A 25,053-nucleotide genomic window follows, 5' to 3' on the forward strand; every position below is an offset into this window, starting at 1 on the left:
CCCATGATCTTCCTTGATAATACACTTTTTGTCTTAATAGAGTTGAATTATTAATGTTTTCCTATAGGATTCTGTATAAAAGATATTAAGTGGTTGAAGTGACAACTGAGAAGTGATGTAGTTTATGTTGATGTCAAATTCCTAATCAGGGAAACATTTTCTAATGTGGTGATTCCTACATTATAAAAGGAAGAGTATCAATGCAGCAAGCACCAATGCTTGCCTTTTCCTTTTGCTATATATGCACAATATAAAGCATTCTGGTTAGTGGAGGTCTGTATAAGTAGCTTTTATAATGGGAAGTGGTGTAACTTTGGTGATACTTTTAATTTTTTCAGGAGCAACCTGAGACAGAAGTGAATGTTAATTCTCAAGCAGAAACTCTTCAGACAACTTCTCTACAAGCTCCTCAGGTACTGTTTTTAAAAGCAATACCTCCATGTGTGTTTGCACCGATCTGTGGTGAAAGCATTGAAATTGAAATGAGTCCAGATGCTAAAAATAAATGTAAAATTTTAAATATAAATCCATTGTATGGAAAACTACTTGTTACTGTCACAATTTTTGTGTTTTAGATGGTCATTGATCTTATTGAATGTGCATTGTAGCTAAACATGTATGGCTTGCCATACAAACTGACCGAAGCTGGATTCGCTCTTCTGAATTGTGCCTTCAAAGTAAGGGGTTCAGTTTATTCCTTTGTGCTTTGCACATCACAGAATAATCCTTTCTAACAAAGAAACAAATGCTTTAAATAGCAGCTGCTCAAAGATATCCAGGTAGAGGTTGAGAATATCTGAAATGTGACTTCAGATTCTGATATTTGGTATGAGAGAGAAGTTGTGATCTTGTCATTCCTTAGCTAGCTGTGTTGCTTCGCTGCAGGTGTTAAAAGTGTAAGGTCCATTGGATAAATAGACACTAAGAATTCTGTGCCATTCACTTAAATTTTTGTTTCTTGTTGGTTTTTTGTAACAACTTTCAGAGAGCACATCTTTGTCTTACTAGCATTTTTAAGCTTCTCTTAGTGCTCTACTGATTAAAATTTCACTATCAGAAAGCATTTTATGCACACTTAAATCATTAAATGATGTGTAGTAAATATATTGGTTGAAAATGGAGATCTATTGCAATAGTATTTAATAGTATTTCTTATTGGATGTTTTGAACTATATGAACAGTACTGAATATAAAGATAACAAGATTGTTTGGGAAAAACTGTAGATGCTACATAAGCTCTCTGAACTGCTACAGGGAAGTTTTTAGATCATTTAGTAAGTACACCAAGTTTATTTCACCTGTTGTTGAGGGGTGATTGTATAAAGCTTGTGTGTTGTTACATTAGCAAAAATAATCTGGAAACTACAAAAGAATGGTGAACCTCTTCTGTTGTTTTTCAGTGTTCTCATTGGCTTTGTTTAAAACACTGCCCCATGTTGCAGAAAATAGTAACATCTCAAACCACAGATCAGGACTGACCAGAGTGGGTAACTGGAGGCAGGGACAAGGCAGGAGGTCAGAGCTATTTTGCCCTGGGTCCTTGTTGCATTGTGCTACTGATCAGCCAGTGTTAACTCGGTTGATTTTTTTGTTTGTTTTTTAATAAAGCAACATTTTAGAGCAGTCATTTTAATGCAGCTTTCCTCCATGTATATTAATTTTGACTGTTTATAACATAAGAAAACATTTTATGATAAATGATGTGAAGTAATACATAATAACTGGGTTATTGGGATGGCAAATACTGTGCCACAGTGGAAGAGAAAATACTTTAGAAGTTAATAAAATGCCCACCCCAACATTAGAAGCATGTAAGGCAAGTAAGAAATTAATGAGTCACACTCAATCTTGAGAGAGTTTCTTTTCTGTCTTTTCCTTTAGTTGGCTTTAGATACAATTTTGCTTAATGGTATTTAAGTCTTAAGTGAGCAAAAAGTGTTCAGGCTGTTGTCAAGGTGGAATTCTTAACTCATTCATACAGCGTGTTTTGTAAAGTTTGTCATACCTCTTTTCTCATAAATGTAAACCAATATGAAAAACTGGAAATTTGACTGTAAAGAGATTTTCAACAGTCAGGACTGTGAATGTATGAAAACACATACTTTGCATTGGGGACAGCTTTTCATCACTCATCTATAAGGGGCAGAGACTTAACACTGAATTGTTAAAAGGATTTTTAAATACTAAACATGTAGATCAGATAGTAGATGTCACTGATCAAGCAACTTTTTTTATGTGGATATTATGTTTTACTATAATACAGGTTATTAGTAGACTCAGCTTGATCTGCAGCACTTGCTAATTTCTTGCAGTTGTCGAAAAGGGTAGCGCACACAAAGACTCTTGTACAAATTTTCTTTAGTAAAGACTATGTAGGCAAAGGAAATATCTGCTTCTATATTTGATTTGTAATTATCCTTGTCTTCATATATTCCTAAAAAGTCTTCTAAAGATCTTGGTTTTGAAAGTTAATGCCAATTGCTACAAAATTTTTCTTTTTAATATTTACAAAGTTAAAATATAACCGAACTTCTTCTTTTCTTTTCAGAAAACACCCAGTACAGACCTTTCAGATATCCCTGCTCTCCCTGCAAATCCTATTCCTGTTATCAAGAATTCAATAAAATTGAGATTGAACCGGTAAAAACAACCTCAGGGGTCCATAAACAGTATCTGCCAACTCAACCTGTTGTCTTCTAATGCTAGAAAAAAAGGAGAATGGAGGGTGCAAGACTAGAACATAATCGCAAGTGGATTTAGGTATATTTTGTGCACTTCCCTTTCTGGACTAAAATTGCCGCTTGATTGGAAGTCCAGGTTAGTATGTGAAGCCAGGAGTACAATTAATGTGTTAGCAACAGTTGCATTAAATATTTCGAAGGATTACTGCCTTTAAAAACATGAACACTATTTGTAGCCATATTTGACATTCTGATTGAATTTGTTTGAATTGTTTCAAAATTGAGATTAAACTGGCATAAGAATCCCTTAATGCACTTTTATGTACTTTTTTTATTGGAGTATGACTAATTTTAGATCTTTAGCTGATACACTTTCATTTTATTGAAGAATCTCTTCAATAGTAGTAATTTGCAAATTGGGTGACATTCTGTGACATACTATACATTGAAAACGAAGTGTGTAGTATATTTACTTCAACTGCCATCAAGCAGCAGTAAGTCTTTAAAATGTAATGTCAAATCTTGGGGTTATAACTCGAGGAAGTAATTGGGAAGTTTTGGTATTGGTGGGACATGATTAAGATGTGGTCTACTTTTATTTATAGGATTATTTTAAGGTGCATACAGATCAGCAATCAAACAGTAAATAAACTTTCTTTTGAGCTAATTGAACTCCTTATTCCCTTTTTTGATCCTTTTATTTCTTGGGAAAAGCTTTTGCATTTTATGTTCGGGTTTTTTCGTGTTTTTTTTTTTAATTATTTTTTCAGCTTGTATGCACCATATAGGAGAACAGTTATTTATACAAAATAAAAACAAGCCATGTACTCATTTGGGTTCCCCCCTGCCTCTTACCCAGTCATAATACTTTGTGGCCTCTAGGCACAAATTCAAAATTTGTCCCCTGACTAAAGTGTTTAGGTAAATATTCTGTGCCTGTAAAATACAACACCTGTCTTGATGGCCTTTGAATCACTAAATATAAGATGATTTTTGTACACTCCATAAGGGTCCTATATGCATTAAAAAGCTTCAAATTTTAAATAAACGCAAAAAGACTTTTCCCTAAGAATTTTAATCTTTTTATTTTTAGATGGCTCATCAGAAATAGTTTTACATACTGAACAACACCGAATTTTTAAAAATCATATTTCTAGTAAGCACTTGACATCTAGTAAGCTCTCTTACTCCTATTTTTTGTTCTTGTAGTCCTATCAAAAAAGTAACAGCCTTTTTCTTTTGAAAAAACTGAAGCTCTCATGGCAAAGAACAGCAGTATTTGAGGAACATGAGGGATACCAACAGTAATACCAGATGTAGATAACAAACTTCATGTTACTATTACTTAAGTCTGAAGTATGTGGGATGTCAAATCATACTTCCCATACTTTGATTAGCATGTTTTACGAGCTCCCTTCTCCCATTGTGCTCCATCCTATTACATGTGCATCTTTCATGTTAGAGTTAAATTACTTACACTCTTCCCCTTATCCTTCTAAATTAATTCTCCAAAGTCAGAGTGTAGCTTATCTTTTACTTAGGCTGTGCAGTAACTGAAGGGTTTGGTTTTTTTTTTTTTTTTTTGCCATTTGTCTAAGATGTCTAGTATACAATATTTCTCTTTTCCTTGCCCTGTGCAGCCTGCTGTCGTCCACCCCCCAAAGAAGGTTATATCTTAACAGTTGAAGTGTACAAGCTGTCTGTGTATTTTGTGTAGCTATGGAGTTTAGATTGAAATTGCCAGGCACAAATTTAGTCTTGTCATTTTGTTTACACATCGGAAAAATCTTTTTCATTTTATTAAACGTTTCATGTAACTGCACCCAAGTTTTGCCAAGCTGGAAACTTGGAATCTTTCTGTATAGTGACTTTTTAATTCTAGTTTTCATAACCTGGAGATCAGACTGTTGCTTTCGCATGATGTACGTAGTGTCTCATGACTGGAGTTTGCTTTGTTTTATAGTATCTGTACTCCTTGTATTTTTCAAGAGCTATTTTGTAAACAGATGATGTATTTCTCCATTGAAAACACAATAAAAAACAGCACAATCCCATGGTTGCCTGATTTTTTTCTGAAGATACTAAATTGATTTTACTTTCTTAATTCATGCTCGTCTCTTAAATTTTCTGCTAAGTGAAAATGCAGTACGGCCTAAAAGAAATACTATGTGATGCTTATTTAGAGAAGATTAATTTATGTTTGCTATGGGAAGTGGAAGTAACACTCAGAAGGATTTTGAGTTGTAGTCTGTTAAAGGGAAAGGTTGTGGATTGTGCAGTGGCTTGGTGGGGACAGAGTTTATTCTCAAAAACACCCTAAGCATTTTAAAGGCATCCATTCCTTCTCCCCTGATTAGGAATCTGTCTTAAATTCTTCAAAGCTGACAAAACTAAAAGAAACATGTGCCTAAACAATTTAAGGCTACACTATTTTCTTGGGAAGTCTGAACTTCATTTTTTTAAAAACATTGGCTGTAAGAGTTTTGGCACCACACACTTGCTTTTCTTACAAGTGCTTATTCCTTACGTCAGCAGATGGCACTGTTTCTCTTCTTGTCGAATAGCTTGAGTGTGCCCTGAAATAAAAGTAAAAATTACAAGTAGCTGTGCATCACTTGATTGATCTTTGTATCAGCATGAGCCCAATCCTCCAAACACTTGATGTGAGTTAACTTTAACAAGTAGTCTCCTTTTGACTAAAATTTCTTTAACTGCTAAAACCACTGGTGATTATGGTCTTCATATTATAATTGCCCTACCTAAAACAATAAACCTTTGTGTTGTATATATTTTTCACAGCATGCAATTGCTTGCCTTGTTTAGAACAGATTAATCATCTTTATATCTTGCCCAGCACACCTCCCTTTCATCACGGCTGATGATGTTATTTATGGCTTATCTTTTATTTTCTCTGACCAATAAAAATCTGCTAGTAGATATACAAATTTCTGTTTAATGTTTCTCAGTCTACTGCCAATAAGTCTCAATAGCTTGTTTTTCTGAGTTACCCATCATCAACCTCCAGAAATAAGTTCACAGACTCATAAGAATTCGCAAACAAAAAGCTGAAAATTACTGTTGTAGCCAAAATAATTAACATTAATAAGCCATGGTTTAACAGATGGCTTCAGACATACTGATTTGAATCAGACATTTGAGCTGATGAATTCTAGCTAAGTTGTGCTTCCTTGATGTAGGTAGTATGTGTGCATGCCACTTTTTAATGCACTAAGAAGTGCATTTCTTGTGGGTGTTGGGGATTTTTTTTTTTGGTTTGGTTTTTGTTATTTGTTTTCAGCTGCAAAATCTTTAAACTTGAAGCTATAAGTGTATGGTAACTGCATAGTAATTAATATCAATTGATAGTAAATGTGCCTTAATGGGAGAATGAATTTTATCAACAGAAAGTTAAAACAGTTCTTTAGCCTCTAGAATAACCAAAAATAATTCAGCAAGAACACAGTAGATATTGCTGAACCAGAACCTATACTTAAATGCATGGAAAACTACTGTGGTAGTTACTGAGAAAGCAGAATATCGCAGAATATGCAGAGTTGGAACGGACCGACAAGGATCATCGAGTCCAACCCTTAGCCCTGCACAGGACCATTCCCAAGAGTCACACCATGCGCCCGAGAGTATTGTCCCAGTGCTTCTTGAACTCTGTCAGGCTTGGTGCTGTGACCGCTTCCCTGGGGAGCCTGTTCCAGTGCCCAAACACTCACTATGTGAAGAACCTTCTTCTAATATCCAACCTAAACCTCCCCTGACACAACTTCAGGCCATTCCCTTGGGTCCTGTCACTGGTCACCACAGAGAAAATATCAGTGTCTGCCCTTCTTCTTTCCCTCAAGAGGAAGTTGTAGACTGAGGTCTCCCCTCAGTCTCTTCCAGGCTGAACAGAATATGTTTATCCTCTCATATTATTTGGAAGTTGTGTGCATTTCTACAAAAGATATTTTGCATGTTGAAGTGATGCTAGCATCATTTATGTAACTTTATGAACACACTAGTCAAGTACCTTTGCTGTGATTAATCTCTCTGCCGTCATTGTGGCTGAACAATACTTACCATATATTATAGCTGAATACTTTGTAGGTTCACTTCATTTACAGATCCAATATTCATACTGGAAAAATGTCAGTAATAAACTGGTTTTAGTTTAATAATCTTAGTAGAATTAAGTATCTCTTCAATGGAAACAAACCCTCTTGGGTTTGTTGGTAGAGGCAGATGCAGTTTGATACGTCTACAAAGTTCAAACTAATGATTTGAAATACCTACAAACATAAAACATCTGCTAATATTGTCACTGAAAGAATGCACACTTTGATATGAAACTTCAGAGGGCATGTTTTATTATGAAAAAGATAATACAGTGAACCACTGCTGGATATTCCATCTGCTTTTTTTGGTATTTAAACTCTAATGGTTTTTTAATAAAGTTTAGGTATATTTGTATTGTTCTAAATGAATTCTGGAATGCTCTTTTTAAGTAACTTTTTTTTTCTGCCTCCCATACTTAATGAATTAAGCAGATCACAGTTCCTATCCAGCAAGTCTGGATTTCTTAATTACCTCAGTATTCTTATATTCTCTCTATTCTAATGCCATGTTTCAAATAAACTAAGAATGACAATGTCCTACACACTTTATTAAGTTTTTGCCTCATAAACTCTACTAAATTCAGAAAAAGTCAAATTTAAGTGTACTGATGGTTGGGAAAAAATGTTTGATAGTGTAGGTAGATTTTTTTAAGCTTGGGTTTTGCAGTAAATTACTTTCTCTAAATAAGAGCCAAAATCCAGGAAAGTAATAGGAAAGGATAAAGAGGAAAATTACTTTTGATGTAAGGTGACAAAAACCCCAGCTTATTGGGTAAGGAAAGCTGCGTGCATTTATTTAACTTAAGAAACTAGCCAATGCATTTAAACTGCCCCATAATAATTGTGGCCCACACAGATACTGGACAGCTTACAAGTGCAAGTGTCTTTTTGTCTATTTGTGATCTAGCACACCTATTTCAAGTTTGCGATTTTAGAAGTAAATTTCCTGAATAAGGTTACCTAAAGAAAGTTTTACATGCTTCAAGTCTACACGTCTTACGAAACTTTTCACTTCATTAAAGATTATTTCTGCAGCGTTTGCTTCAGTTAGGGTAGTATGCTGACCTAAAGCAGATAAAATTGTTAAAGTTGAATGGAATGTTAGGTCAAGAACCCTTTGTTGATCGGGCACTTCAAATGGCATGAAGATAAAACTGGAGGCAAGCTGGGCAATCCTTGACATTTGAGAAACAACTTCCCCCCTCCCTCTCCCCAAATAGAAGTTTGATTCTGAGTAAACGTAATAAACACGATACTTTTTAAAACAGTGTGTAAGTTTTGTGCTGCAGCTTCCACTTCAGCGTTATGCAGACCTTGCCCTGCACGGTGTCTGGTGCCGTGTGCCTTCCAGAAATCTGGCATGCGCACTGTCCTTGTTTGCGCTCTCAGTCTGCAGCGGAGCTGTTAATAAAGAGATTGATGATAAAGTTGTCGAAAAGAGACAGTTGGACAGGACTGCTCGCCATGAGTGACAGAGGGCACGCTCTGCCTTCACAGCCAAGAACGCTGCCCCCAGCAGAGAGCCGGCCATGCCTGGACACTGTGCCAAGCCTGCTCAGTGCCTGGGAAGAGGAGTCTGCAGCTTGTACGGAGGATTTCAATTACATTTTTAGCTTGTGCTCTTAAAGGGAGATTTCTCTTATTTAGGATTGGCGCACAATTTTTTAAGAACTTTATGGCCTCTTGAAAATAAACACGGTTTCAACAGTGATATAAAGGCTAGTGTAGATAAGTTCTGAAATTTTTGAGAGTGATCTCCTAGGCCTCTGAAAATATTTCATTGTGGTCTGGTTAAATGATGTGAAATAGAGGTTCTTTAAAATTAACATTTTTTGCTTTTATGGGGAATAAATGCATTATTCGTGTACTCAATCTAGATATTAGCTTCTGTAGGAATCTCCCTGACAAGGTGTCATAAACTTGATTCAACTCAGTCATGTGGTTGGAATAAGAGAAGCCCAGGATGATGGATGGAAGCATTCATCGTCACAGCCACAGTTTATCATCTATAAGTTTTATCCATCACAATGTAAAACACAGTAAGACTGAGAAAACACTTGATAGTTTAGGCCATCTGCTCACACAGTATATTAGAGCTATTAGTGATTATTCCTACTGTTTCTTACTGTCATCCAGAACAGTGTGTGGATTTTCTATTCACTAGTGATCACTGTGACCACTAAATGCAATAATAACTCATCTGGGAGTACTTTTTTTTTTTCCTTGCAGCATCTAGTCCTTATTGGTAGTGAGATAAAAAGATCCACACAACCCGAATCAAAAACAATGCCTTAAAAAGCAGTTTCAATAGCCCACTCTTCAATGGTCTGCCTTTGAATGTATTTTATGGGAGGAAGATAAGTCCTTTTGGTTTGATCCCATTTTAAGTGGCAGTAGATTGTTTCCTGTGGACAAATTGTACAAATACTAGTATAGACTTCTTCCAGGATTATTACCCACTGGCCATAATTTCATAATTTTTTTTTAGTAATTTACTAGTGAATTAATAAATTCATTCTTTATGTATTCTTCCTCATTCTTAAACAACAAAACACTAAGAGCTATTTCTGTTCAATGAGCCTTTGAACTCAATAGGGATGAAATCTTGTTTTATAGTAGTTGCTGTGAGTAAAAAGAAGCGTTGAATTGATGTAGTAATATTTTTCTGGTAGTTGATATAGGCACAAGAAATTCTTTCCCAATTTTTAAATTTTGCATCTTGGCTTGGGCTATTTAGAAAAAAACCAAATAACAAAACTTCAAAGTTTGCTTCATGAAAATGCGTGTTTAATTCTGAAGAATCTCAAGTCCATCAATTAACTGACTGTGATTATAATAACCTAAGAAGATTTTTTTTTTTTTTTTTTAGTGCGGGAATATAAGCTAACTCACTTTTGCATTTATGCTTGCTCTGAAGATGTAGGAATTGGTTGATAGTCTGAGTAGTGTTGCTCTGAATAGGACCTGTCTAGCCAGAAGCACACCAGATGTTCTGTCCTTCAGATAAAGTCAAAATGCAAGTTTGATCTAGTAGTTAGAAGTAGGAGGAGTTATTTCAAAATACCAGGGCAGCTCTAGATAAAAGAAAAGCACGTTAGTTTTACAGAGCAGCAGAAGGCAGTGCTTTGCTACACCGCTGTGCACAGCATTGCACAGCAAAGCTACCTTGGTTTATATAGAAATTCATTTAAGCAAACAGTAGAAGTTCAAGTTCACCACCTTTTGAGGGTCAGCCTGTGCAACACTGCAGAACAAAAACTGGAAGTAACACGGGGACTTCTCTGTCATTTTGGCAACTAGTTGCAGGCTGGCTGACTTAATCCAGAAACAAGTGCCTATAGGATGTGCAAATAGGATGTGTCCTATGGTGATCCCATTTTCCCTCAGATCTTCTCAGCACCTTCCAATTTTTTGTTGCTTGCTTCCAGCACTCTCCTAAGTAGTCCCAGTATTTTGAAGTAACTCCTCCTCCTTTTTTTTTCTACCTGAAGGACTGAACTGAGGCTGCAAGATATAAACCTAGTTGGGAATTATGTGAATATGTGCTATGCTGAACAATTGCCAGTAATGCTTTGTTTGCTATTCACATCCTTTATCTCGTTATCTGAGCCTGTCTCTGTCAGAGGTCCCTCAAAGTATCTAAAGCTTGGCCTCATGTCTGCTGCTTTAGGTGTGTTTTTGTTGGAGAGGGTTAGCACAGCACTTGCCCTTCCCACTTGAGCATATTTAAAACCTTTGTTTCTGGGAGACAGATTGCAATTAAAACCCATGAATACAAACGGTGGGCTGGGCTTTGGGGTGGGAGGGTGGAGATATGCCATGGTATTGAGCAAATCTGTCTTCAGCTGACCTGGTCCTGCTTAAGGTACCTTGCGGTATCTTAGATTCCTTCTGTGAGCAATTTTAAACTAAAACTACTTATCACCAGGTTAGGAGAAAAATTATGAAAACAATGTCGTCTGATGGGAATCCAGGCCACTGAGGAATAGAGTTTACTTGGGATCTTGGAGTTATTTCTAAATCCTTAGGGAAGAGGTTAATAGCAGTGACCTAGATGCTATAGCATTAGGATCCTTGGGGAGAGGGGAGTTTCTTATTTATTTAGGCACTGGTTGTATGCCTGCAGATATTAAATTCAAGCTTTTCTTCATAAAACAGTCAAGGGAAGATGAGTGTCCATTGATCACAAAATTACAGTATATAAAAGTGTTAAATCAAACTCCATGTATGTGCTGCCAACTGCCACTGGGAATTTTTGTACAGCGTATAGAATCACTCTGGAGAAAGGACTTCTTTTGTGTTAGAGTTGAAATATAATATATGTCTTCCCAAGAGTTCTTTTACAGCTTTCTAACTGTTTCCAGATCTACAGGCTGTGGTGGCTGGTTCTGCACACAGTGGAACATGCACGAGACTTTATTTAGACAGCCGTGTATATTTCCACTGATAAACTAGAAACTGAAATATGGACAATACTGATAGGAGAAGCCGTTTGTCCAATTGACTCTCTTGGCACCTATCCATTTTTTTTCTCATTGACTTTATAATATTTTGGACCTTTCATCTGTTGATCTCAAAGCTTTTTGCAAACATTAATTAAGCCTGTTGATGCCCCTGTGAGCTAAATAAATACAATAGGTGCGGTTTAGATGGGTAAATGAAGATACAGAGTAGTTGTCTTGCCCAAGGTCGCCTAGTAATTCAGCAGCAGAGCTAAGAGGTAGAAAACTGGCTGCCTGACTCCTCTTTCTAATCACAGGGTTTAAATCATATTCTTCCAGATAAATGCAAACAACAACCAGACTTTCAGACTGGGAAAGACGGATACAGCTCCCTAATTGCAGTTTGTATTCTGACAATGACCATAGCTTTTCTAAAATGCTAAATTGTTACTAGCCTTTGCAGAAACAATTATCTGCTTCGTGCAAGTGAAGCCCAGTGAAAGAATTAAATGGCAATAAAAGAGAAGTCACGACTCAAAACTGTAGTTCTGTGTGTTTAATATTTCCTGTTTTTACCTAATATCTCTTAAGATGAGTGTCTTCATGGCTTGCTTGTCTGTATCGAAGAAGAGGCTATCCAATACTTTAGAAACATTATGTATCAGGAATGGGACTAGCAGGAATATGAAGCAGGGATGAGGAAATAAAGAAAAATATGAGATAGATCTCAGAGGACCTTAAGCTTAGTATTTGTGATAGGAGTTTGTTTCTCATCAGAACCTTATTGGATCTACCTTGTCACCTGAATACAGAATGCGCATACCTACTTTTACTGATAGGTTGAAAAATATAGAAATGTAACTTGCTGTTTACAGTATGTGGAAAGAGGGTATGTACAAAATGGTGCATCATGTGAGAGCATTATCTTCACTCAGGACACTGGTCTTGCCTTGAGCAGGGTGACTTTATTTCTCATAGTTCTTTTAGTGCATGGAATATTTGGAAATCCTTTTGGGATGTGACAATGTCAAGATTTATAGCCTCTGATTTGATTCTCCTTGCTACTAGTAAAATAGTTAATGCTGCTAGTTAGTTTATTGATAACTTAATTCATCAATAAATTTTTGCTTTCTGCATCAAATAAGACTAAGAACTAGTGAACTAAGTCTCCTAACAGAGCTGCTATGTTTCTCAGGAGATCGTTGCAGATGCTGTGCTGCTAAACTCTCATCTTGCAGTGCAAACTGCAGAGGGAGATCTCTAAGCAATTACAAATTAGCTTCTGCAGGAAGACTCATGCTTTGTATGCAGTGTACTGGTCCAGGAATAAACACCTCCACTTGGTCTGATGCTTGCTGAAAGTGGCAAAGCATTTTGTGACAAGCATTTTGTAGGCTGCTACAGGGCGTTGGGAGGCAAAGGTAAACGTGTGAACATGACTCAGTTTAACAACTTTTGTTTTCCAGTCCATTATTCTCTTGCTTTTTGGTTCTGCCTATTCCTGGTACAGGAATAAGGACATAGCTTAAGTCTGGAGTTGGGAAATGGAAAAAAGACTATTACTTTTTGAAGAACTGATCACAAATACAGTTCTAGCTTCATGTAATTTTCTTGAAGGTTTGGTTAGGGGTTTGATGTAATATTAAACACGTGCTTGTTCTATTATAACTGTCTTATGTCCGCTACTTTTCAGTTTCTTTTTACATTTGGCAAAATACATCAGCTGATAGCCAGTGAAATGCAGCCATTTCTAGTCTGGCAATCAAATGGTACATGAAATGCAGTGCAGCAATGATGGAAAGCTATCAGCTCAATAACATCCTGTGCAAACTCAGGCTGATTTGACCTTACAATACCTTTCCTACCTCAGGGGTGCACCCTGAGATTATTGTGGTGGCCTTCTTTAGTTAGGAAAAAGAATTAATCCAAATCAGACCCAGAAACACATTGTAGGAATAATCTTGCAGAGTGTATTAAAATTGAATAAAGATTTTAATACATTTTTGATTGACTTTATTTTATAGAATTGAATTTCTAATTTTTTTAACACGCCCACATAAAGAGTATACATCACTCTAATATTAAAAATTTCTACTTGAAGTTCTAATTATCTGCACAAATGTCTATGAAATTCATCTAATGTTTGTTGTCCACATCTCATTTAGAAAGCTTTTTTTCTTAAGTACATGTTTAATAACTCTACATTAAGGAAAAATATTTATCAAGCTGTCTCATGTATGTTATTCTGATTTTTGGGGGAAAATCCTGAAAGAGAGATGTTTTGTGTCATGATCTGAAGTTTGAAGCACACAGATCCTGTCAGATTTGGATGGCTGACAAAGCAACTTTTTAAGATGAGGAGTCGTTTCAATAGGCTGCCTTCTAAAGCACTGAGACACAGCACATCTATTTAAAAAAAGTCAAAATCCCAACACCTACTACTGGCCAGGGTACCTTTTATTAGTTTACCGAACACTCTGGCGAGTACTGTGCCTGAGCCCTGGGAACCACCAGGATTGGGAAGGTGTTTGGCTGGTGTGTCTATGGCAATGCTACAAGGACTGAGTGATGCAGGTAATACACAGGACTGACATACTGGACAGCATCAGGATGCAACAGAACTGAGAGTGCACATCCTTGGCTGTGAGAGCTCCGTGCACAGCCAGTGTTGCCGTGTGCTCCCGCCTTCAGTCCGTTGCATCTCATTAGCAGTCTCTTTCCGTGGAGTGTAAGAAACTCCTTTTGACCAGGGCATGTTGTTTACTTCCAAACCTGTGTACAGCTGGCATAAATCCCTCCAGGCTGTGGTCAGAGCTGGAAGCTGGCCATTAATACAGGCTGCCTCTTTGTCATGATATAGACTTAAAGAAAAGAAAGCAGGTGCCCTCCTGGCATTTTATAAAGAGTCATTCATGAATATAAGATACTGCATTTTGCATATTAGTGTGAGTGCCAATATAAACCCAGCTGTGTGCAAAATAAAGTGAAATATGTATTTCAAAAACTAGGCCACAGCTTTTCTATGGTGCAATCTGAAAGCATTTGAATCAACTTTGCATATGCATAGCCTTTTATTTTAAAATTGTATTTTTCCTTTTTTTTTCTTTTCCTCGCTTTCTTTCTTTCTTTTTTTTTCCTTTTTAAAAATGTGGTGATTTTCTAGAACTTCTCCCAAGGTAATAAGACAATAATACAAGCACAAGCTGAGGAAAGGACAGGCAGATGCCACAAAATGAATATGCACCTCTGTGACAACTGAGGTTGACCCCTTTTCTGGTCCCAAACCAGAGCTCACCTCTTGTACTGAACTGGGATTCTGTTCTTCCACATGCAACTGTTCCTGAGAAGACAGTCAACAATTTTGCTTGGCATTTTGTTATACTTTCAACCAAACTCTGCAAAGGTAAAAGTTCTTTATTGCTGCATTTAGGTCCTAAAGGTTGAATAAGTGTATTTTTAGAGTCCCCAATATACAACTGGTCCTGGGCAATCTTCATGCTGAAGGAAGGAGAAGTAAGAGGGGGCAAGGGAATGCAGGGAAAGTGGAAGAGAATGCTCTGGACTTTGGTGGAGTTATCCACCATAGCAGATAACATCCATCAGGCAGAAAACATCAGAAGTCATCTGTTCTGTGAGCTTGAGTGTAACTTCACCTTCTTGATCCCTGTGTACTTTCTTGCTTCTGTTACCTTCACAGATAGTCAATTATTTAAAGAAAACTTTGTGTGGAAATAAGGTAGATGTGTCCAGAGTTTTTTGGGGGAAGGTAATTATTAAATTAGGGATGTCAGGGACATCAGAAAGACAAAGGACCATTCTTGCCCTTTGCTCCAAGCATCCCCTGCCTTCCTCTCTGCACAATCCGGGGACAGGAGAGGTCATTGCTGAGGAGCTGATGGGCCAGGCCAGAGTGCCTGGCTGTGAATGAAGGTGAAAATGGTTTGGTTTCATCAATGGAGATATCCAGGTGCTGTATCAACCTGTGTCCCAAGGTCACTAAGGGAATTGGTGATGCAGCAGAAACCTCAGCACCACAAGCTAAGCTTTCAGGTTCTGTAATCATCCAAGCAATAGATGAAACTACTTTTTTTTGTGTGTGTGTGTACTTCTCTTAAATCCCATAATGGATCCATCTGCATTCATAGGCAGTTAAAAAGTCTGATCTGGTGACAACTCATTTTTCTGCAGTGAATTGTGACTGACAGAATGTGATGCTAACAAAACCAGAAGCATTTAAAACTGGGTGTATGCACTTGTGAAATGAAGATGTGGGGGTTCAAGATGCGCTGATAGTAGAAACTAATCTAAGCAGAACTATGATTGATTTTGTTCTACAGTTAGCAAATGTTTTGTTTCAGGAGGGTCTTTGGTTTTTTTGCTAACAAGCGCTTGGCTTTAACAATATTCTTTCACTGTTTGGTTCTGGTAGATTTAATAGCATAGTTGCTAAATTGAGTTTAGATAGCTTATCCTGTATATATTTATAGATAAGAAGTTCACTTAGGGATTAGGGAATGCTTCTTGTATATGCACCATTAAGCATAGCACATCTGGTACTGAACTAGCAATCAGCAGAATATTGACAAAAGTTATACAGAAATCTTTTTTTTCAAGTGAACACACGTTTATATGTGAGGTCAAAAAGCTTACATGACAAAAGAAGTAGCTAAGAGCTGTAAATTAAAACCAAATCATACTGTGCTTGGTTGAAATATGAGTAGTGATCTTGGTTAGAAACTGTCGTAGTGGGTCAAACAATTTAGTGATAAAAAAATCATCTTACAGCAAAGGCTTACCTTTTAGTTGTCATTTCTGCTTTTAAGAGAGAAAGAGGAACCTGTTTTCCAATATATGGAAAAAAGTTGAAGAAGGAATAAGTTGTGAAAGTGGTGAAAAGGAAAAATGAAATATAGACCTTGACATAATATTTGCTTTAACTGGAGAGTCAGGCCTCTAAAGTAGCCTTCAGAGCAGTAATTGAAGTACAACATTGTTTTTCTTAAAAAAAAACAAACAAAACCAAACAAACTGCTTTAAATAGTGGGGACACTGTGAACACTCTCAAATTATCTGGGAGTGAAGGGAGATAGAATGACCACATTACTGATGCTCACCAGCTGGTAACCAAAACCAAGGAGGGAGCAGTGACAACGAAGGGGATTCATCCAAATTGTTGGGTATCTAGTCTTTATTCATGCCAAATGTAACGCTTTATACTGCAATTAACAGAAAAGTGATTAAATCTTTGAAACATGGAGATGAGCCTTTCAGACATGCAGGTGGTTCTTCTGAAATGCCTGTTTGTGGAGGAGAGATCTGTGTGTATGTATATGCATGGGCAGCTCTACTCCCACCAAGCAGCTCAAGGAAGCTTTTCTGGGCTATTTATATACTTTGTGGCAGGCTGTTTTTGCTTTCTAAGTGGAAAAGCTGATTCATGCTGGTGTGGAAGCTGATTGTGCTGCCAGTGGGAGAGGCAAATTCGAGGTACATGAGGATAATTAAGCAGGAGAGATGCTCGATTCAAAAATACGGATCTGTTTTTCTAAGAGATGTTTGTGTGTTACTGTGTGGGGCTCAACTGCAGGTGTCACTGTTAGATCTCGAATAATGGTCTGCTCTTTGGCTAGGCTGCAGTCACAATAGGCTCTTTTTTTCTTCCCAGGGTCGCACTTGTGATAGTAATGTAAAATCTGGGAAATGTGTAGTGAAGTGTAATCAATTCAGGCCCTGTGTGAGTGTGTCTGTGTGCGCACGTGCGCTTCCATGTGTACTGAGGATGTACCTACACACCTGCAGTAGGTGTGCATCTCTGCCCCTATGCACCCCACCAAGAGCTATCTCAGCACCTTTACAATGAGCTGAAACACCTCTATAAATTAGACTTACAACTTTTATTCTGAATGTTTTGAAATCCTTCTGTGCTTTTGGGATGTTTAACTTCCGAAGGGTGTTTAACTTCTCCAGACCCTTAGCAAAGTGATGATGAAATCTTTAACACAGCAAGCATCTGAAATTTTTGCTGTGATTTGCAGTAGCTAAGTAATTCTATTCTCTGCAAATGAATTTGCTTGGACTTCTTTGTGGTTTTTTGTTTGTTTGTTTATTTCTTTTAAATATTCTCTAGCTTTTTTTTTTCCTTTTTGAGCAAACAGGCCTGATTCTTCCATAATTTTTATTCAGATAACAAGTAAAATGCTGCAAGTTTACTCTCTCTTTTTCTCTTTTTTATCACTTTTTCTTTTCCTTTTTTCTTCCTTAGCTCTTTTTTGAAGAAAAAAGGAGGAAGTGAGAAAGAATGAAAAAAGGGATTTAAAAAGTCTTATCACACTCTTCCCTGCTGCCTAATTTGAAACTACTATATTTTTTAGAAAGTGGAAAAAACCCCCTGATTCTGAGTGTATTTTGGAGTAGCTCCCCGACAGCTTTTTAGACTAAATTTTAAGAGAAACACAATATTCTCATTAAGTACCAATCTCCACAGCCTGTTCTTCCCCACCTGGATACACTGGTAGTCTGGTGCAGACACTGATTAGCTCACAGTATTAACACTTGTGATGCTTTGTTGTTTCTTTCTTGATGGTAGCTTTTCTGAAGTATTTATGCAATTTTATTAAGTATATCCATTGTCTAGATCACTGTATTTCTATTACTTCATTCCCAATTTTCACTTTTAAAAATGTTGTGTTATGCACCTGTGTGTTTTTTGTTTCTGTTTCTTCTCAAATCCTGACAAATGCTTTTGCTGAAACAAATGTGTTTGTGAGATGGAAAAATACTCCTTCCTCAAAGCAGACAATAGAGTTTTTCACTTCCACAAATAAAAGTATATATCCCTGAGTAAGCTCACTCTAATTGAATGCTGACCATTCTGGAGGGATTTAGCCCTCCCTTTTTAATTTTTCTCTAAACTAAACCTAGAAATGAGAAAATATTTTGAGGTGGGCAGGAAAGGGAGGGGGAATAGAAAAATAAAGCAAATAAATTTTTGAATAAGAATGACCCATGTACTGTGACCAGAGGGCAAATGCAAATGTCTGTTTTCAAACACAGACTCGTGCATTCTTATTAGGGGTTCGTGACTGTGCCTCCAAGCACATCATTACATATTCATAAGTGTGAGGAAAATAGACTCCTTCCACATTCAGGTGTGTTCAACTAAATGCTGCCCCTTTAATCTTAAAGAACAGCTCATTTGGTCTATTTTCTTCAGTTCACAAAGTGTTAAGGGAATATGAGATAAAAGATGCACACACACAAAAAGAAAAAGAAGCAGCAATATTCCACAAAGATCTTTTTAGTGTCAACTTAAATGCACACAAATAGCAGATGATGATCTCTTTTATTGGACTAACATTTATCCACTAATATCCACACACTTTTAAAACCATTGAGACCTCCTCTTCAGGTGTTCATTTGAATAGAAATAGCTGAATGAGTGTTTTTATAATTGATCCCCTGAGTACTGAATGTCTAGTGCTGCATAACCAACATTTTCCCATTGCTGATTTTTTTTTCCAAATTGCTACTCTGCAAAATTAGGATTTTGTATAGTTTTGATAAGAAAATTAACCTTCCAAATGCCAGATCCCCTTAATGTTACTTAGGAACTGTTGTGAAGGTACAACTGGAACTTTTGTTCTCAAGTGAATTTTTTCATGTACGTGAAGAAAAAAAAAACAACTATTATTTTATAAAATTACACAGAAACTAGAGATCTTCCCCCTAAAAAAAATTTTGAAGTTGTCTGTTTAGGTTGGGTTTCTTATCACTGTCACTTAGATAATCATCTGTCATCTTTAGACTGTGCTTAATGGAATGCCTTTGCTTTCAACACAGAAACTTCTTAGTACTGCATTGCTATTGTTCCACTTTTACACTGGATGAAAAGTCTGATGTGTTTTCAACTTTTCTTTGTATCATTAAAGTCACCTTTAGATTTTTCTTGCAACATACATTGTGTGTCATAGGAACTAAATTTTCTAGAGACTGTAAATTTCATCCTTTTTTTTGCCTGTAGAAAAAAAATACCCAGGTAATGCTTGCAATTTTGAACATGGGTTTTAAAAACACTGATCTTGTTGTGAGGGGAGAGAACAGCTGAAGTTTAACAACATTCATTACAGGTGGCTGTTCCTTCAGTAGCCCCTTGAAGGAAATGGAATTCCTAATTGATATGAAATCATTTTGTAGCAGCAGCACCTGAAAAGTAGAGAGAAAGGGAAGAAGATATGATAATGACTGTGTGATAAAACCTGTTAGCATTTGTGTGCCATAGTAAACACTCATGAGTATAAAGAAAATACTAGCTAGCCACTAGAGATACCCACTTATGTTCATGATACAACCACTACAAACTCTAGTTCTATCAAACTAGTATCAAGCACAAGATCCATCTTTAATTAATTTAATCCTATAGAGCTGTGACTCATTTTATTTGTGACTGTGCAGAGTGAAATTACATTCCATACTTGCCTTGAACTTCAACCTTATCCTTCTCTATCAGTCATATTGAATAACACAAAAGCATATGCTCTGAAATTCATGGGTTTTTTTCCCTCCAAAGATTATTCAGATCTTCCTACATGTGGCTCACTCAATAAAAAGCATGGAAAATGCCTCCCCCCACTCCTCCTTCTTTAGGAGAAAGAGTGATTTCTGTTGCAGAGCAGAACAGCTTATTAAATCAAAAGTCTTTCTCATAATGAGTAAGAAACATGGAAATTCTAGAATAAGTCAGAAAGATTTCTTTCCCATCCTAGGTTCAGGAAGGAACAAGTCATGTCCCACTGAGGGTCAATGCACACAGGATAGTGTATTTTGCCTTTTTTCTCCCTCCTTTAAAAGCATGCTTTGTGGAAATTACATATTCTGCATGTGCTGCTACTGTGCAGCTACTTGCTCTGTCGTAATGTATTACAGATACTGTTCAGGTGTCATGGTACATCATGGAACCAAAAATACAACTGTGCACACTGCTGAGAGGCTGCCACAGTGCTCCTCATGACAGATTCATTTCCCAAGTTCAGGTCTTGCAAGGAACAGTACAAAAGTTCTTTTAAACATTTTTTGTTTTTCAAATAAAGAAGGGCAGAGCAGTGACCCCCCCCTTCCCCCAGGAGAAGCAGACAGTAGTGAGTGCTCCATGAACCTTTAAAATAGCACAATTTCAAGGGCAGGACTGCTGCTTCTCACCCTGGATGACCAGACTCGGTGTGAAATCGTGGTATTGCTGCATAAGGCATGTGTCAAGGTTTGTAACATCTCTGATACAGCCATGAAAATATGTGGATTGAAAAAAACCCACCGTGTGCATCTCAGTGGCACATCTTTAAGGTGCAAAAAGCTCCAGCTTTCAAACAAGCCTCTAATTGTCGGCCCTAACTGTGATTCTTCTCAGGTACAGGGATGCAGGGAAGGAAGTTCCTCACCTGCCATTTCAAAACAGAACAGTATCTCACTTTATCCTTCAAAAAATTAGGAAAAGTGCAAGACCTAAGTTCTAAGATCTGAAAAGAAAAATCGCTGGGCCTCTTTTACCAGCAGGCTGCTGGAAGGTTGTATGTGCTCTTGGTCCAAAACAGGCCTTTTGCTCTGGGATGTGTCCCAGGGAAAGGTTTGCTTTCTGGTGTCTATGTGAAGGAGAACCTGCAGCCTCCCAGGTCTCTCCTCCTCTGACTATCTCCATAGGTAATTATGTAATTCCTTATCATGGCCACACTGTTTTCCTGCCTTGGTAGAAGATCTTACAGATTCACATAGTTTATTTTGATGTACAGACTAAACACTGCCAAGCTTTATAGAGAGCTGCTACTATCTCTTTAGATTTCCTCTTATCCTTATGGTCATATGTCCATCTTCAAGCCCTCTGCTTTGTTCATAACAGAGATCCTGGCCTCAGCAAATACTCATTTGTAAGTCTGAGAATCTCTGTGTTTTAAAAAAATATGACTAGTAACATTTTAGTAACACATCAAGTTAAATTTCATGTTAAACCATGGCTCTTCCAACTTGCCTACACAAGCTCCTATCTTTTTCGAAGGTTACTGTTATGTCTGCTTCCTATTTTTCCCCTTCAATATTTCTGTTTTCTCTCACACATAGGAGGAGAGAATAAGAGAATTAAATGACAAGAATTATCTCATTTTAATATGTGGGATTTCTGTGGTCTGAGCCTGCTGCCAGCCTGCCATTCACCATTGCCCAGTTCCCCTGTTTTATCACTAGCTTTATCAATGAGGCCTTTACTAATTCTTTACCATCTACAAACACAGCCCTTGTTATTATTTTTCATGCTCAAATTCAGTCCAATAGTTCAGTTCTAGTATGAAATAGCTCTGTTTTGGCTTTAGGTTTCAAGGTTTCAGCATCTTGTTGCCCTTCACCAGTCTTGGATTGCATTAACTCACTCTGCTGCCATTTGACTCACCTTATTTTCCTTTTATGAATTTTACTCCACTGATTGAGTTCCTGCTTCATCTTTTGTGCCTTTTATTCTGGTGTGGAAGAAAGGATGGATCTCCTATATGAATATTTTCTGTGCCAGGCCATCTTCCTCTGGTAATGGAATTGCCCCTTGCTGTGACTGAACAAGGGAGTTATTTTCCATCCTCCTCCCTCTTACAAAGTCAATTCTGGCTCTTAATTCCACCTTCCTCTGCTTCTGTTGTGGATTTATCTTTCTTATGGTCTAATAATAATAATACTTACCTGCCTCTCAGGGGTGTTGTGAAGATTAATTAGTTAATGAGCTCTAAAGATGAAAAGTGCTGCATCATTGCTAAATATTACTGTTGTTCTTATCCTGTACAGATTGAACTCATCAATATCAGTATTTCAATTATAAATCTCACCCTACCATTTTTTCAATTAGTTTGACTAGATCATGCTATCCATCACTCAGTCTAGTCTCTTGTTCCTTTGGCTTATCTCTACCTTTCTGCTTTTGAGAATAGGCACATAAAGACCATATATTTCTGTAAATAAAGGATTCACTTTTTGTTTCAGAATGTTCCCATCTCTTTTTAATATTAAAAATTAGAGTCCACAGCAGTCACTGAGCAAGGTGATAGTTCCTGCTCCTTTACCTGAAGTAAAATCTTCTTTAAAGTCTGTGGTATTTCCTAGTGAACACAGCACACTTAGCAGAAGCTCTGCAGGAAATCCCATGACCTCCTGGCCTCCAATAGCTCTCTCCTGTTGGATCACCATCGTGAGCTACATTTTTTGCCTTCTTTTAACAGTTATCTTTGATTCCATGATTCTTTCTTTGCTTCTATGGATTACAGTGGATCTGCTCAGTGAAACAAGAAGTAGGAATTACCCAGCACTCTTCAGCTTGTACAGAAACTCTTCCTGCAGTGCTGCAATCGTGCAAGTCAGGAAGTACCATGAGTTGTTATTTCTTCCAACTGAATTGGAGATATGCCTGACTGTACTCTTTGAGCAGAGTCATCAGTCAGCCCCACTGCTTTTTTTCTTGTTTATCATTTTCTCTTTCACCCATGGCTTACATTCTGGTTTTGGATGCTGCTCAGTCTCATATTCTCTAAAACATGCTGGAAAGATACCTTGGGAGTGTAGATTTGTCTGTGACTCTGTGTCATCTACTCCATCATTTCGTCTGTTCCTATCTCTATTTAGTCTACACTATGCTGTCTCAGAAAACATGACAACTGTTACAAAAAAAATGATCCTCACCCCTAACTCCTAGAAGTTCCTTGGGTACAGACAGTAGGAACCTTTAAGTGAGGGCTGCTGTGCTGTAAGCATGGCAGGAAGGTCAGCCATGCTCTGGTTTGGGCTTAGAGTTTTCCTTTACTTTGATGTGTTGTTTCTGGTGTAGCAGGCAAGAATTGCTCGCGAGCAACTCCAGGATTCTAATTTCTGTGATGAGGCAAGTCTGCATCTCTCTCGAAGAAGTGAAATCATGGAAATCACCCTGAATGCACATGTGGGAGGGGACACAAATTTGTAACAGAGGCAAACTGCCTATTTACATCACAGGCAAGTGCCCTCGGCCCAAGATTATAGTCAGGCTTAGCTGCCCTCTCTCACTCTCCTCGGAGCTGTTTCCCTTTGTACAGATAATTAAATAGTCGTTGGGCCTGGCAGAGGGAGGTGTCTACAACACTGCTTGCAGGAAGGGAAGAACATGATCAGCTCAAACTGCTTGCAAAAGAGCTTCTGAATTGTCAGACATCTTAACTCTTCTGTCTCATGTCTAGACCTTGGGAAGCGTAATCTTTCTTTGGAGAGGCATTGTCAGATCAAGTAGAAATAATGCTACCTGAGCTTAAACAACAACCACATTTGATATTTTCTGCTGATTGAGCTGTCCAGTTGACTGGAAAGGACTGACAGCAGAGAGAGCCCTGGTCTGAGCAGAGCAGGTCCCAGGCCAGCTGGCGAGGGAATGGGTCTGCGCCAGGTAATTATTGCCTAGTGCAGAGGTCGAAAGCCTCAGAGAGGCTGATGTACTAATGAAACACAAATGGGACATCTGTGTTCAGGAGTTCAGCAAAGGACAGAAAACAGAGCTTTGCCAGGCATATCTGTACTACTGAAAGCAAACTCACTTTCTTGAGCTAAGGGAAACCCACTGAAGAGCAAAGACATAAGAAAGCCTTTTGCAATGGACTTCTCTTTGTTTGCACAGCAGTTCAAAGGTTCCCAGTGATTGCTCTAGACGCTCCAACATTACAGAGCAGAAATGGAGGCATCTGAAGAGCATGATGCAAAGTCACATGTGGATATGAAGGAGGGATGAGAGTAGAAGTTAAAGAAAAGTCAAGGTGAATAAGGTTACTGGGAGGGAGTCTTTGGTGACATGAAAGAACAGTGTGGTACTGTGTGTGTGTGTGTCCTTACTCCTAAATGGCTGTAGTTACAGATACAAATGTTAGCATATCCATTCAGGGTCTGGTCTTTTGGGCCTTGCATAGCCATCTCATTAGAACTGCATTTCAAAAGTCTCTCTTTTTAACACTGGGACAAAGTGGCCGTATTAGATAATATACACATGCACATTTGTAAAAGTGTAAGAGAGCATTTTCTTCAAAATAACCACTAGAAGGCTCAGGGCACTGACATTACTGAAATAACACTGTCATAGTCACATTTAAGTGGAGATTTACAGCATGTATCAGGTAAAAGGATTTTGAGTTAAAGCCTGAATGCCAAGAACAGCCTCTCAGACTGCCCAGGATTGATTTGAGCAGTTTCTTATGGCCTCCCTATCAACTTAATTTGTGTCAGGGGATGTTAGTTGCCCATTTTGGAGGTGCAGGATAGTTGGGTGAAGTGGGAGAGGCTGTGAGGCATGGAGCTGAAATTCACCTTTTTGACTGGGAAACAAAGTGTAATTGTGATATCCTTCATGTCTCTGCAAGCTTCACCAAAGTCGGGGGGTGAGGAAAGAGATGAGTTGAGATCTGTGCAGGCACATGTCTCACTTTGGTGCAGCCAAAGGCATGCAGTAACATATCCAGCTACTTGCAGCAGTGCACAGATTGGGTGGGAAGTACCAGGGCCCAGGGCAGGTCGGTGCTGGATACCATGAAGCCTGAGAGAAAAAAGGCCTCAGGTGCTGGTACTGCTTAGCCTCAATGGTATCTGGGCTTCAAGAGAAGTGAAGCAGCTGGGCATCAGAACTATTCCCCATATGAGCAGCTGGTCAGCAGGGAGGGAAATCCAGGCTTACCCTGGCCCCTTCCCAGCCCATGAACTGTCCCTGTGCAGGTGAGTGCAGCACTTCTCTAGTATTCCATTGCAGGGTCAGGGTTTGGTGTAAGCTGACATCTGATACCAGACAAATCTAGGACC

At 38.0% G+C, this 25,053-nt stretch overlaps 1 protein-coding gene across 4 annotated transcripts in view; it reads left to right on the top strand.

The window, feature by feature from the left end:
* Positions 1-4,735, top strand: part of PAPOLA (poly(A) polymerase alpha) — a 44,888-nt gene extending 40,153 nt beyond the window's left edge. For 3 of the 4 annotated variants that reach the window (XM_032690176.1, XM_032690173.1, XM_032690174.1), the window contains exons 21-22: positions 339-413; positions 2,549-4,735. In XM_032690176.1, the coding sequence (XP_032546067.1) occupies positions 339-413; positions 2,549-2,644 (171 nt within the window). In that variant the 3' untranslated portion in view covers positions 2,645-4,735. The remainder of the gene's footprint in view (positions 1-338; positions 414-2,548) is intronic. The other variant, XM_032690175.1, reaches the window with a different exon arrangement.
* Positions 4,736-25,053: the final 20,318 nt, after the last annotated feature.

This window comes from Chiroxiphia lanceolata, chromosome 6 (assembly GCF_009829145.1).
Source record: "Chiroxiphia lanceolata isolate bChiLan1 chromosome 6, bChiLan1.pri, whole genome shotgun sequence".
Taxonomy (NCBI): domain Eukaryota; kingdom Metazoa; phylum Chordata; class Aves; order Passeriformes; family Pipridae; genus Chiroxiphia; species Chiroxiphia lanceolata.